This window comes from Haemaphysalis longicornis, unplaced genomic scaffold (genome assembly GCF_048455015.1).
Source record: "Haemaphysalis longicornis isolate Haplotype H1 unplaced genomic scaffold, Haemaphysalis longicornis Haplotype H1 scaffold_10, whole genome shotgun sequence".
NCBI classification, from domain to species: Eukaryota; Metazoa; Arthropoda; class Arachnida; order Ixodida; family Ixodidae; genus Haemaphysalis; species Haemaphysalis longicornis.
In genome coordinates this window covers 17,561,262-17,574,423 of record NW_027526204.1, presented here as the reverse complement: position 1 = coordinate 17,574,423, position 13,162 = coordinate 17,561,262, and the positions used below count along the sequence as shown (strand labels likewise).

Below are 13,162 nucleotides of genomic sequence, written 5' to 3'. Positions count from 1 at the left end.
CGCAACATATACCTGAAATGGTTCAAATTGCATAAAAACATCTTCTTTAAATTAAAGTATAAAAAAGTGAAAAGTGAAGAGTTGAGTTGCCGCCACTGGCTAAACTGCGCAGCATACACCTCAAGTGGTGCGAATTGCCTGAAAAATAGCTTTTACTAAATTAAAGTACAAAAAAGTGAAAAGTGAAGAGTGCAGTCGCTGCCACTGGCTATACTGCGCAACATATACCTGAAAGGTTCAAATTGCGTAAAAACATCGTTTCTAAATTAAAGTATAAAAAAGTGAAAAGTGAAGAGTGGAGTCGCCGCCACTGGCTATACTGCGCAACATACACCTCAAGTGGTGCAAATTGCCTGAAAAATAGCTGTTACTAAATTAAAGTACAAAAAAGTGAAATTGAGGAGTGCAGTCTGTACGCGCTGGCAGTCTGTACGCACTGGCTGTACGCGCAACATACACCTGAAGTGGTGCAAATTGCCTGAAAAATAGCTGTCACTAAATTAAAGTACAACAAACTGAAAAGTGAAGAGTGCAGTCTCCGCCACTGGCTATACTACGCAACATATACCTGAAATGGTTGAAATTGCGTAAAAAAGCTTTTGTTAATTAAGGTATAAAAAGTGAAACGTGAAGAGTGCAGTCTGCAGCAGCCGCTGCAGCAGCCGCTGCAGCAGCCGCTGTTTGCTGTCTGTACGCAGTCTGTACGCACTGGCTGTACGAGCAACATACACCTGAAGTGGTGCAAATTGCCTGAAAAATAGCTGTCACTAAATTAAAGTACAACAAACTGAAAAGTGAAGAGTGCAGTCGCCGCCACTGGCTATACTGCGCAACATATACCTGAAATGGTTGAAATTGCGTAAAAAAGCTTTTGTTAATTAAGGTATAAAAAGTGAAACGTGAAGAGTGCAGTCTGCAGCAGCCACTGCAGCAGCCGCTGCAGCAGCCGCTGTTTGCTCGGTAGAATCGATGCGAGAAGAAACGACAAAGGGAAATGTGTTGGATTAGCAATTTCTTAGCAAATACTGCGTCATTCGGCAACAAATCAATGATAAAATGTCTATACCGAGGTCATTGTTTCGTTTGATATGAACTTCATTCAGGTCGTGAGTGTCCCTAAAACTCGGTGGAGGCGTCGAGAATGTTTTATATACGATGGGTGTTGGTAGCCGGTTTTACTTCAGTGACTGCGAATAACAGCTGAATGGCGAGGCATGTAGGGCTTTCGCAATCAACACAAAACCTAGCCTGAGAGCGCTATGGAACTTTTCGTGTGGGTTGTGCAACTTAGACCATAGTAGGAAAAACTGTTCTGAGTAATTGCGTCAAGTACAGCAATGACACGTGTTCTGTGAATAGCAAAATATCATCATTGCTAGCTCAAATGACTGCTAATATCTACTGGAAGCCGTATGTTTTATACAAAAAATGTGTCGCAGTTTTGTACGAGCACAAAGAGCGGCATGTGTTTCCAGCTACATTTATGACACATTTTACACGAACCACACGGTAACAAAACATGTAGTTCGGCGACTTCTGAAGAAGTGGGTGACTGCAAAGCGCTTCCTCCTCTCCGGGCTTCAAATTCGGCATATACGACAATAGATCAAGGATGCAAAAGCTGGGCAAGTTGGTTAATACTGTGCATAAAAAAAACCAGCGAAAGAGGACACAAGAGACGAGAAGGAGCGTTCGGCGTTCTTTTTAGCTAGTTATTTATACGCACTATAATAGAGTTGGATAACTGCGTTCAAGGTATCACGACCGACCAAGAGAACATTTACACTGTGTAACACATGCCGTCAGAATGAGCTCTGTTAGATTTCGTCTAGCCATGCTCTATTTCTGTTGGCGTGGATATTTAGCTACTCCGCTATAGATAAACACACAGTGAACCGAACATCCAAAATCCACCATTTAAATGCCGGAAAACTAAAACCTAATCCTAAATCTTTGAAACCTGGCGGCAACAACTGAATATTGCGCCAAGCCAGCATATACAGCAAAAGCTCGTTAATTGGAACCGCAAGGGGGCGCCATCTCAGTTCGAATAAATGAAACCTCGAACTAACAAAAGTGCAGAACAAAAACAGTACACTGCAACTGGGAAGCCCTAGGCCGTGTGAATACTTTGGTGCTTAAAAAAGCCAGTGTTTGCTGACTGCCTTTTGTATCTAAAGACTACAGTCGGCGCTGTTTTTTGCTCTATGAAATAAATGCAGCGGAAATCCTCATCTCAGCCTTCTTCAACACTCAAGAAAAGACGAGCAGCCTTCCATCTGGCCCTGACTTCTCCGTGCAAGGCAGCACTATGTTTGGACCTCGTCCTGCTTGCCGTCATTGACAGCGACATGTTCTGCACGTCTGACCTGTGAATTTATGTTCTCACCACCATCCGCCTCTGAAATGATGCACACCACCCACACAACTGTACTCAGACTGAGGTCGCAAACAATGGGTCTTTCATCACGCCCGCCACGTGGGACTTACAATGGTCTTACCTACTTTTGCCTTGTCCATTAGATACAGCCGCGTGTATAGACAGAGGGGGCGTCGTTTCGCTGGCCATGTACCAGGCGCCGATTGTCCAGCGCGGTCGCGCGTCGTTCGAATCATCCGTGGGGGAGCGTACTCGGGCTCGAATTAACGGGCTGCTTTGGACATAGACTTCTATAGAGACATGGTCGAAACAAGATCTTACGGATCAAATTATCTATAAAACGAATTATTAAAGTTCAAATCACCAAGCTGTTTGAGTGGGCATGGGAGCAGCTTCGACAACACTTCTGATATGTCGCGCCTTTACCCGTTACAGGTTTTTCTGTCGCTGTGCTTGCTGTGGCCTCCCGCGCAAGATACTCGAAAGCTTGCGGCAGTGATTATCTTCGAACCCGCACACCAACGCGCCAGTTACCAAGAACAAGCAGTTTTCCTGGACCTGCTTGCGGCTGCGCCAGTGACCGTCTGCGCATCGACGTCATCGGTGACGTCGGTTGCTGAGTTCGACGTAAGAGCCCATCAGAGCTGTTGCCCCTTCAGTGGGCATGGGAGCAGCTTCGACAACACTTCTGATCTGTCGCGCCTTTGACCGTTACAGGTTTGTAACTATTTTTCGCTGTATAGTAGAAAAAGTGACAACTGTTGTCTATTTCTGCTCCCGTGCCCCAGAGGTCTCTGCGACATTGCGAGGGATTGTTTTTCAATGTTGTTATTGCTTTTTTGCGCCGGCGATATTGAAACTAATCCAGGGCCTGGAACTCGCTCCAGCAGCTTGCTAGCACCTGAGTCCTTGCTCACAGATCCGTCCGCGCAAATGGAAGTGGTTTTTCGCATCCTCAAAGACATACATGTGCGTTCAGTAGAGTCATGTAAAAATCACAATGAAGTGGTCTCCGACCTTAAAGAAAACAAATCAAGTCAGAAAAAAATTGAAGACAAGATCGGTGCAATCGAGAAACGCTTGGACACGCTCGAAGAAAAAACAAAGGGAATCGATCACTTCGAACAGGATAGGACTACTATTCAAAGTTCTGTTAAAACGCTGGGCACCCAGCATGAGTTATTACAAGCTCGTTTCGACGATCTTGAAGACTGATCACGCCGGAATAACCTAATTTTTTATGGTCTACTGGATTCAAAGGAAACATGGGAACAATCAGATCAGCAAATTACACAAATAGTCTGGCGCAGCTATTAACGTGGCACATTACGACATTGAGCACGCCCATCGTCTAGGTATTTACAAAAAAACAAATGTCGCCGCATGATAGTGAAGTTTTCTAACTACAAAACTAAAGTCAAAATTCTTTCCGTTCGTACTAAATTAAAAGAGATAAACGTCGCCGTCACCGAAGATTTTTCTCCTACTACGCGTCAGGCTCGAGGAAAGCTCGTGGCGTTTGCCAAAAGCCAATCCGGTTCACCGCCTTTCAAGCTGCACCACACTAAGCCTATAATTAACAAAAAGCACTACACGTACGACCCTTCCAGCGATAGCATTAACGAAGTAGGTCCGCAAGAAAAACCTAACCGGGCACTGCGATTCAGCGTCAGCTTGTGGCCTAAGATAGGAGCGCGCGAGGGGAAGTGGAATCAAAATTATCAAATGTGTCCGTGCTTTTCACGAACATTCGGAGCATTATTAACAAACGGGATGCTTTATGATCCGTCATTGACACTTGTAACGCTGACATCATCGCACTAACTGAAACTTGGTTGCACCCACAGGTTCCTGTTCACGAAATTCCACACCAAAGTCGTTTTTTGTTCCATCGATGAGACCGTACGTTACGGCTAGGCGGTGGCGTTTTGTTGGGTATCTCCAAAGATTTTTCGTCACAGCGCATCAACGTTATCAGTAACCTCGAGATTGTGTGCGCCCCTGTTAAAATAGGGTCCCGAAAGTTCATAATTTGTGCCTGTTATCGTCCTCCTACTGACTAATCTGATTTTGTAAATGAGCTACATGATGGTTTAAACATACTTGTCTCCCGGTATCCCACGTGACCCCTGTTTTTCTTGGGGGATTTTAACTCGCCGAATGTACAATGGACTGATGAACAACCTATTATTTTTCCCTTCTCTACTTTCGCTCAAGAATTCCCCGATATGTGCCCTCTTTTTTCGTTAACCCAGTTAGTCAAGGAACCAACAAGAATAATGCACGGAACATCTAACACTCTTGATCTAGTACTTACCACCATGCCTGACCTGGTTTCTAACCTCACACACTTACCAGGTTTGAGCGATAATTCGTTACTTAGGTCCGGCCTGAATTCATTACGTCCAAAAACAAAGAAACAAAGTAAACCTGTCCGTAACTATAACCGTGCGAACTTCGAAGCCATTAACAACGAACTATGCGAATGTCTTGAAACTTTCTTTGAAGATTTTGCAGATCAAACTTTGGAATATAACTGGAGCCTATTTACCAAAAAAGTTAGCGAGCTGACGAACAAGTACATTCCTATTAACTTCATCACTTCAAATGGTATTCAAATAACCTTAAACGTTTATCTAAGAAAAAACCTCGGTACAGATCAGATAAACGTTCAAGGAATGATGTGCGTTGGACGGCTTATGAAGTGGCTAATGATAACTATGTTGCGGCATTAAGATCAGCGAAAGAAACCTTTTTCCGTACCGTATTACACAATATGCTAGTTACTGGCACTAAAAAGGTTTGGCGTACAATAAATCCTCGTGATAACGATATCATTCACCTAACCGACAGCGTTGGTGCTGCTATTCGTCCAGATGCATGCGCTAATACTTTTAATGAAACCTTTGTGCGTAATTTTTCTTTGCCCCATAAGCTTACCCCGTACTGAAATTTTCAACTACCCCGATATGTTTCCAATATTTATAGAACCAAGTGAAGTACCCAAGGTGATTAAATCGCTCAAACTTTCTTCTGCTCCTGGTTGTGACAATATCAGCCCTAAATTCTTGCAGAGCACTCGTGCGTATTCATCCATCATTTTAACAAAGATTTTTCAGCACTCACTTGATAGCGGTTGTTTGCCTGCCGACTGGATGGTGGGGAAGGTGATTCCGCTTCATAAATCAGGAAACAAAAGCTCACCGCGTAATTACCGGCCTATTTCACTTAGTAGCGTCCCTTGTAAAATTCTTGAACATGTTCTTTTTTCCCACCTTGTTAATTTTTAGAATCAAATTCATTTTTTACACGATCACAGCATGGGTTTCGCAAAAGTTACTCATGTGAAACAGTTGGTACATTTAACACATAAGCTTCATGCCATGCTTGATCGATCATCATCTGCTGATTGCATATATCTAGACTTTTCGAAAGCATTTCACAAGCTGCGCCATAAACTACTACTACACAAGTTACGTCAGCTTAACATTGAAACGAAACTTCTTGCATGGCTCGAGATGTTCCTAACTAATCGCTCGCAGTTTGATTCGATTAACAACCAAAATTCTAATAACCCCTCGGTCCAATCAGGTGTACCACAATGTTCTGTTCTCGGCCCTCCGCTTTTTTAATATACATTAACGATTTGATGTCGTGTGCTTCATCTAACATGTATTTGTTTGCCGACGATTGCGTAGCGTTCCGGGAAATAACTTGTGATGATGACCTAACTAACCTTCAAACGGACCTAAATTCTATTTCAGCTTGGTCCTTAAAGTGGCGAATGCAGCTTAACGTTAATAAGTGTAAATTCATGCGCGTATCGAGAAAAAATAACACAAAACCTGTTTACCATCTTGATGGCATCGCCCTAGACTCATTTCTTCTTATAAGTATCTCGGTGTTAACATCACTAACAATCTCACCTGGTCCGTTCACATAGAATATATTATTAACAATGCAAATCGCATGCTCGGTTACCTCAGACGTAATTTTTCAAAGGCACCATCATCCCTTAAATTACTGTTGTAGAAAACGCTTATCCGGTCTAAACTAGAATACGGCGGTTCAGTTTGGGAACGTTCCTTTCACAATCTCATTAACACACTTGAATTGGTTCAAAATACGTCTGCACGTTTCATTTTGTCTAACTGTAACCGAACCGCCAGTGTAACTGCAATAAAATCTACCCTTAACATTCCATTCCTAGCAGTTCGACGTAAAATTTTCCGACTTTCTTCGTTCCATAAAATATTTCATCACCAACACCTGCACGATTAACTCATTTTGCCTCCATTGTACGTTTCTTCTCGCATTGACCATACTCACAAGGTCGGCATAGCATCAAGCCGAACGAACGCATTTTCCCAGTGGTTTATACCCCGGACATCATTAGAATGGAATCGCCTTCCTCACCAATAGCTACCATTGTTAACCATACGCTTTTCAAAAGTGCCATAGTCAACATTGTACGAACCATTTCTTGTTGCGTGCAGTTATGTTTGCTTGCTGCGTTTTTTTTGCTTCTGTCTAATTTTGTGTAAAGATGTATTTTTTCTTGTATTACCTTTGCTTCTTTTTTGTTGTTGTACTCACGATTGTAACCACTCCCCTCTATAATGCCCTTGGCCTTGAGGGTATTGCTAATAAATAAAATGCTAATAAAACTGTTATTCATTGGAGAGCATTGTCCAATCCTGGTATGTGGAGCATAGTTTTTATACTGCTTCAATAGCAGCAGCAACTGTAGTATAGGCGCCGACGCACCCAAATTAAGGCCCAACGTTTCGCTTTCACGTGTAACCTTTGTAAAACCGAGTTATCAACTGAAAAACATGGAGGCTTCACGAAGCGTTAGAACTTCTACAACCACCAAACAGGCCGTGTTACGCTGGTGGGGCTTTCGCAATATAAGCGCTGGAGCCTGTTATTGTGATAGGGCTGTCACATAAAAATCGTCCTTGTCGAGATCGAGGGCTGATTTATTGGAACAAGAGTTGGAGTGCGACTTATCTTTGCGTACAAACAGGCACTTGAATGAGAGGATTGATGATTCGAAAGTATAAACATATTTGCAAAAGCGAATATATTAAAAACAATGTTTATTATATATGTAGCAATGGGGGTAAACGGGCAGTTCGTTGCTACCAATAATGCTCGAATGCAGAAATAAAGACCACCCTGGGAACCATACTTAAAGGCAAACGCTAGCGATAGTTGTAAATCAGGCCAAGCCGAACATATCAAGTCGAACATATCAGGCCAAGACGAACACGGATTGAATAAAGTATACTTAACGCATCGTGGTTCTCTTCCACGGCCCCCATTTTTTACTTACGAATGGAAAAATCCCCTCAAAGACAATCCTAACTTAACGAACCGGGAGACTACCGTTTAAGTACACATATTACGCCTCAAATGTACCTTTAGTTTTCCATACGCTACATCATGGAAACATATATGACCAGTGCTAGCGGGTACAGGAATTTCGAATACTTCTCGCTATACAAACCTTTCGTACGAGTGTCTTCTTCTCTTTCGGCCGCAAGGCTGATTTGAGGGACAAATTGGGCTATTTTCGAAGCCTCTCTTTGAGAGCATGACGTCGCAAGACTGGGGTGTTAGATACTATAATAGCGGGCCAGCTGCGATAACAAGAGGGCGTTTAAAGTGCTCTGCACTCAAAAGATCATCGTAAACTTTCCTCTCACGCGATGGCAGAACTAACCTCATAAGCCGAAGCTGCTCACTAACGTTTCACATGGCCACTATGAACGAAACTCTACAGCTACTCGCCGTGAAAGGCGGTACTACCTACAACATTGTTACTTTAGGCTTTGATCTCCTGCTGCATTATGAAATCAAAAGCCTATTACGCGTCCATGTTTTAATGCGGTTGAGAACTAGGTCAGATATAGATGCGCCCGCGGTCAAGTGTACTTAGCTTGAATAGGCGGAGGGCCAGCGATAGTTGGGGGTACTTACCACAAAGCTGCCACCAAGACCACGAACGCCAGAAGAACGGCCGCCTTCATTGTGCTTTCTGCGGGTAAAGCGCACAATAGAAACATAAGGACCCTCGTGGGCCCAAGGTACGAGTGACGAGCAAAAGTTAAAAAATATTTTAGGATGGTAGCGTTACTAGGCTCATTTTTCGATTCCCCCGTGGCTCATAGCCGTCCGATATTAGCCGTGCTCATGAGGCGTCCACGGAAATATGTCACCACAGCCTCCCTGAAGCTACGACTATGCAGCAATAGTCGAAGGCTGCATAGTCGTACCTGCAATGTGGCGCTACGGCAAACCAGGTTTGGAAAGCAGGACCATTATAACACGCGGAATATGAAAGAAAGAACACGGGCTTTCTGCAGGGGCCGCGGCTGCGAGGTGAAGTTTGCGCTACGCCCAGTCGGTGGTAGCATGACCAACATACACGGTCTCCAGCTGCGCCTGCAACTTACGCCATCACACCAATGCGCGTTTGCACCAGAGGATCAAAAATATAAATTTCCGGTAATTCTTGCCTCTAAGCTAATCGTGGGCTACGACGCATGTGATAGTCTAAGTCTCCGGACGAATTTTCATCACTTTAGAATGTTTAATGTGCGCCGAAATTTCAACGTAGAGACTGGCGATTTTGTTTCCTGCTACCATCAGAAAAAGGGCCGCCGCAGCCGGTTTGATTGATTGATTGATTGATTGATTGATTGATTGATTGATTGATTGTAGAGTTTTAACGCGCCGACGCAGCGCAGGTGATGAGGCGCGCCGTAGTGGAGGGCTCCGGATTAATTTTGACCACCTGGGGATCTTTAACGTGCGTCGAAATCTCGTACACACGGGCGTTTTTGCTTTTCGCCTCCATCAGAAAAGCGCCCGCCGCGGCCGGGAATCGAACCCGCGACCTCGTGCTCAGCAGCGCAACGCCTTAGCCACTGAGCCACCCCGGCGGGTCCGCCGCACCCGGTATTGAAGCAGAGGCCTTGGGCTGAGCAGCGGAATGCCTTACACAATAAGCCACCGCGCTGCATTTTCCATCGGGACTCATTGCGGCGCCAACAGTGGGTGACCTAGCTAAAGCAGACGACAAAGAATTAACGCCGGCCTTTCAGACATCAAAATTATAATCCGAGAATAGATAAAATAAAGCCAACTCTCTGGAGTCTAATCACACTAGTTTTCAAATACTTTTGAATATTCCCACGGTTATGTCTCCGATGCAGGATCGGTTTTGGTGATCGACAGATGGTGCCACGCGGCCAAGCTAAAATTACCCAAAAATAGGTACGAATATTGTCCCAGAGAACCGCCACCAAAGAATGCTGGGCGGGGTTCTAGACGAGCGGGTAGTTCCCAACCCACAATCGCCAAAACAGAAAATCTTGAACCAATCATAGCTCGCAACAAAAACGTTTAAACAAGAGAACAACAAGAAAAACAGAAAAGAAACATTAAGACTCATGAACCACTGATCACGACCAGTATATTGCAGAGCACAGAGCCTGCGATAAAACAAATTTACCCGCACCAAAGAAAGTTAGAGAAACACCATTATTGCGACAGCATATATGACAGTTCTCAACCTCGCAATCTTCACTGCGAAACGAACTAACAAAGGGTTGATAACCATGGTAACCGAATGAACATGCAAAGACGGGTCTAGAAGAAGGGGAGGGCGATGTACTTGATGGAGGGATGAAATAACAATATTCGGAGCAAAGAATGGACTCTGGAAGTGCCGTACAACAGCGGTGAAGGTGAATAGTAGAGTCCTTCACGCTGCAGTTGTCCCAAATAGGATGTCGGTGATAACAGCGATGAAGAGGTCCTCAAGTTGTGTCTTCCGAACGCATTTTAAGATATCGGAGAAACCAAAATCTAGCATCAAGAAAGCGGAGGGAAAAACAAAATCCCCCTTTGTTTTTCCCCGGAGGGAAAAACAACATCCCATCACACCCCCTTTCAAAGAAACAGGCACCCGCCAAACAGAAAAGAAAGCACAGGCATCCCCCTGCCCCCCATTGAAAGTACACCACTGCACGCCATGATAAACATGGTACGGATTAAGCGACCCGCATAAAAACTCTCCTCTACCAAAGATATAGATACACAAGAAGAGGCCGCATGGCAGGCTCAAGTTCATTCGGTGAAAGTTTCAATATAATGGGACCACAGTATACACCTACTCCGGGATGTACAAAAGCACGAGGCCTCAATCGCCGTAGTTGACTACTCTGGCAATCCGACTGCATGACGCTCCAATATACAAGAACAAAGAAGTGGAAGTTGGAGCCATCCTTTTGGCAATCCGAATAGCGGAAGTATCAACTAGTAGCGTTACATCATTAAAGACTGAAAGGGCACAGTTTTCTGGCGGCAGAATACCTCAGGGCTTCGGTAATAAATTCCCATCCATAATGCTGAAAGTTAACAACGTCACCTGGACACCCGGATTTAATGGTCTGAAACAGAACGACGCGCTAAGCAAGAGGCTCACGAACTCGTCTACCGTGCTCCTTGTGACTACGACTACACTGTTCGAAAAGCGTTAAGAACGAATTGTCATCGTATTGCCAGTAACACAAACTTTCAACTTGGTAAAAAGAGTTCTCAATGCCGAAGAATCACAAGCTTTGTGGACAAAAAACCATCACAGTTATCTGGAACTCCCTGTGCGTTCAGGTGCACGGTGGGAACATCAGCAATTAACTTAGAACACTGCTAAAATAGTGGAAACATCAAGGGTAGCCAGGGGAGAACAATTCAAACATAACATATTCCACTTCGAGGCATGGGAGGTAGATTTGACCAACTCGTTATCTGAACATGAGCGCGAGCTGATTGAGAAGGCAAGGGAAGAAGCTGCTACTATGGTGCCATAGACTCAGGTTCCACCTTTGAGCCCCCTGCAATCTTTTTACCTCATTTTGCTAAATCACAAAAGTTTCTTCATGAACAAAGATCTCCACTCTCTCTCTCTCTCTCTCTGACTCTTTCTCACTCTCTGTCTGAAAAAAGCAAAATTGTTGAGCCCGGCCAGGACATCACAGAATAAACGTTTTGATACAATACACTGACTCCTCCTCGTTCAAACTAACCAATACTTCACATTTGCAACCTTTCACGGTCACATTTTAGGCCACAGAAGCGCAGGGAGCCTTTGTCTCTTCTGGGACATGGCAATTAAACACCCTCGTTGCTAGTCTTTCTCTTTTCGATAACCTTTTGTGCTCGTGAAGCATAGATCACAAATGCAGCAGCTGCGTACGAACACGCTCCGTGAGAGTCGAAGTATTGCTATTGCACCTTACATCTTAGGATACAAACGTAGATGTCTCTGCAACTATTTTATTGTTTGGGAACGGCCGAAAAAAAAAAACGAATTCGTAACTACACTACATTTCTAAATGCATTAAGGGAGCTGTAGAAGAAATGCTCTTATTTTTAGTGAGCAGAAACCAAGGGGGCGAGGAAGTGCTCGCAGATGCAAGACTGAGGGGGGACGGTGTGATCGTAGACAGATGAGCTTTATTTAGAAACAGCACACACTCACACACACACGTACACAAACACACACGCGCAAACCCATGCTACCTCTCACCACCAAGGCTGCCTAAACCAACGCCCTCACTGCGCTCTACATAATTATGTCGTTAAGAATGAGGGGCTCGCTGAAGAAATACAGCAAGGAAAGCCTGCAGTCTGAAATGCCAGAGAATGCATAAGGAAAATGTTAGCATTTTTGCTTCCATTAGAGAAGAGAAGAAAAGGAAGAAAAACAGGCGCCCAGAGTGGAGATCGAACCCACGTTTTCGGATTTCAGATGCCTTGCCAATTCGGTTATCCGGGCGACTGTGTGTCTCTGTCACTTTCTGGGGTGTTTATATTTAGCTAAACCGTATCTGATGCGTCAGGGTGGTAGCCGCCCGCACCAACACGGTTTGAACGGGACCTTCTCTTTAACCCGCAACGCCATGACTCGAGCGTTCACATACATCAACGGTCGACTGACGGAACACCATCTTAGGCTACTTTTGGAACTAAGTGAAGAGGTTCTACAGTGGTGAAAAACACATTTACGCTGATGAAGACCTTGCGCACCGAATGTTGGTGCAAAACTGATAAAAATGAACAATTGCCACCACATGTCTGAAATTTTCATATTGCAAAGAAACGTGCTTACCGTTGCAGATGTTCAAGGCGCCTTGAAGTGTGTGGCTCGTCTGTTCCTCTTCGTGGTAACCGAGGTGCCTCGTGAGCGTCTTATAACAGCCGAGCGTGTCTTACGCAAATATCGATGGCACGAGTGTGCGTTCACCCTATCTCCTCTTTCCGGCGAAGTGGCAAGACCGTTTGATGGACAGCGTTGACTCAAGCCTCCTCTGCACATCACACTGTGTGTTTTTGCGTTTTGTGCCCCGCACCTACACACGCATAAACACTGTCGCGAACTTCCTCTTCATAAGACGGAGATTTACGTTTCCTTCCTTTCGCGACGGTACTGGTCTCAGGCGGTGCAGCAAGTTTTCAAAGTGTTGCTCCTGCTGTCTTTCTTTTTTAAACACTGGTCGTCGCTGAGCTTGACAAATAGAAGGAAACACAAACCGCAGAGAGGAGCATACGTTCATGCGAAATGTCTGCTCACGCAGGAGGGAAGAATCAGCAGTCGTCGCGTCGCCGGCGGGGGCGGTCGTCTGTCTGAATGTGCTAACTCAAATTTGAAAGAGGGCTTACCTGGCCGGGAGGGGGTGGGGGCAATCCAAGATAATTTAGGGCGGAGGA

General features: G+C 44.7%; 1 protein-coding gene across 1 annotated transcript in view; it reads right to left on the bottom strand.

Moving 5' to 3' along the window:
• The window catches only part of LOC144158249 (8.6 kDa transglutaminase substrate-like), a 48,075-nt gene extending 35,359 nt beyond the window's left edge, over positions 1-12,716 (bottom strand). Inside the window, exons 1-2 of the mRNA XM_077688987.1 lie at positions 12,564-12,716; positions 8,366-8,423 (exon numbers count right to left, since the gene is read on the bottom strand). Of these exons, the coding sequence (XP_077545113.1) occupies positions 8,366-8,415 (50 nt within the window). The 5' untranslated portion in view covers positions 8,416-8,423; positions 12,564-12,716. The remainder of the gene's footprint in view (positions 1-8,365; positions 8,424-12,563) is intronic.
• Between the last annotated feature and the right edge of the window lie 446 nt (positions 12,717-13,162).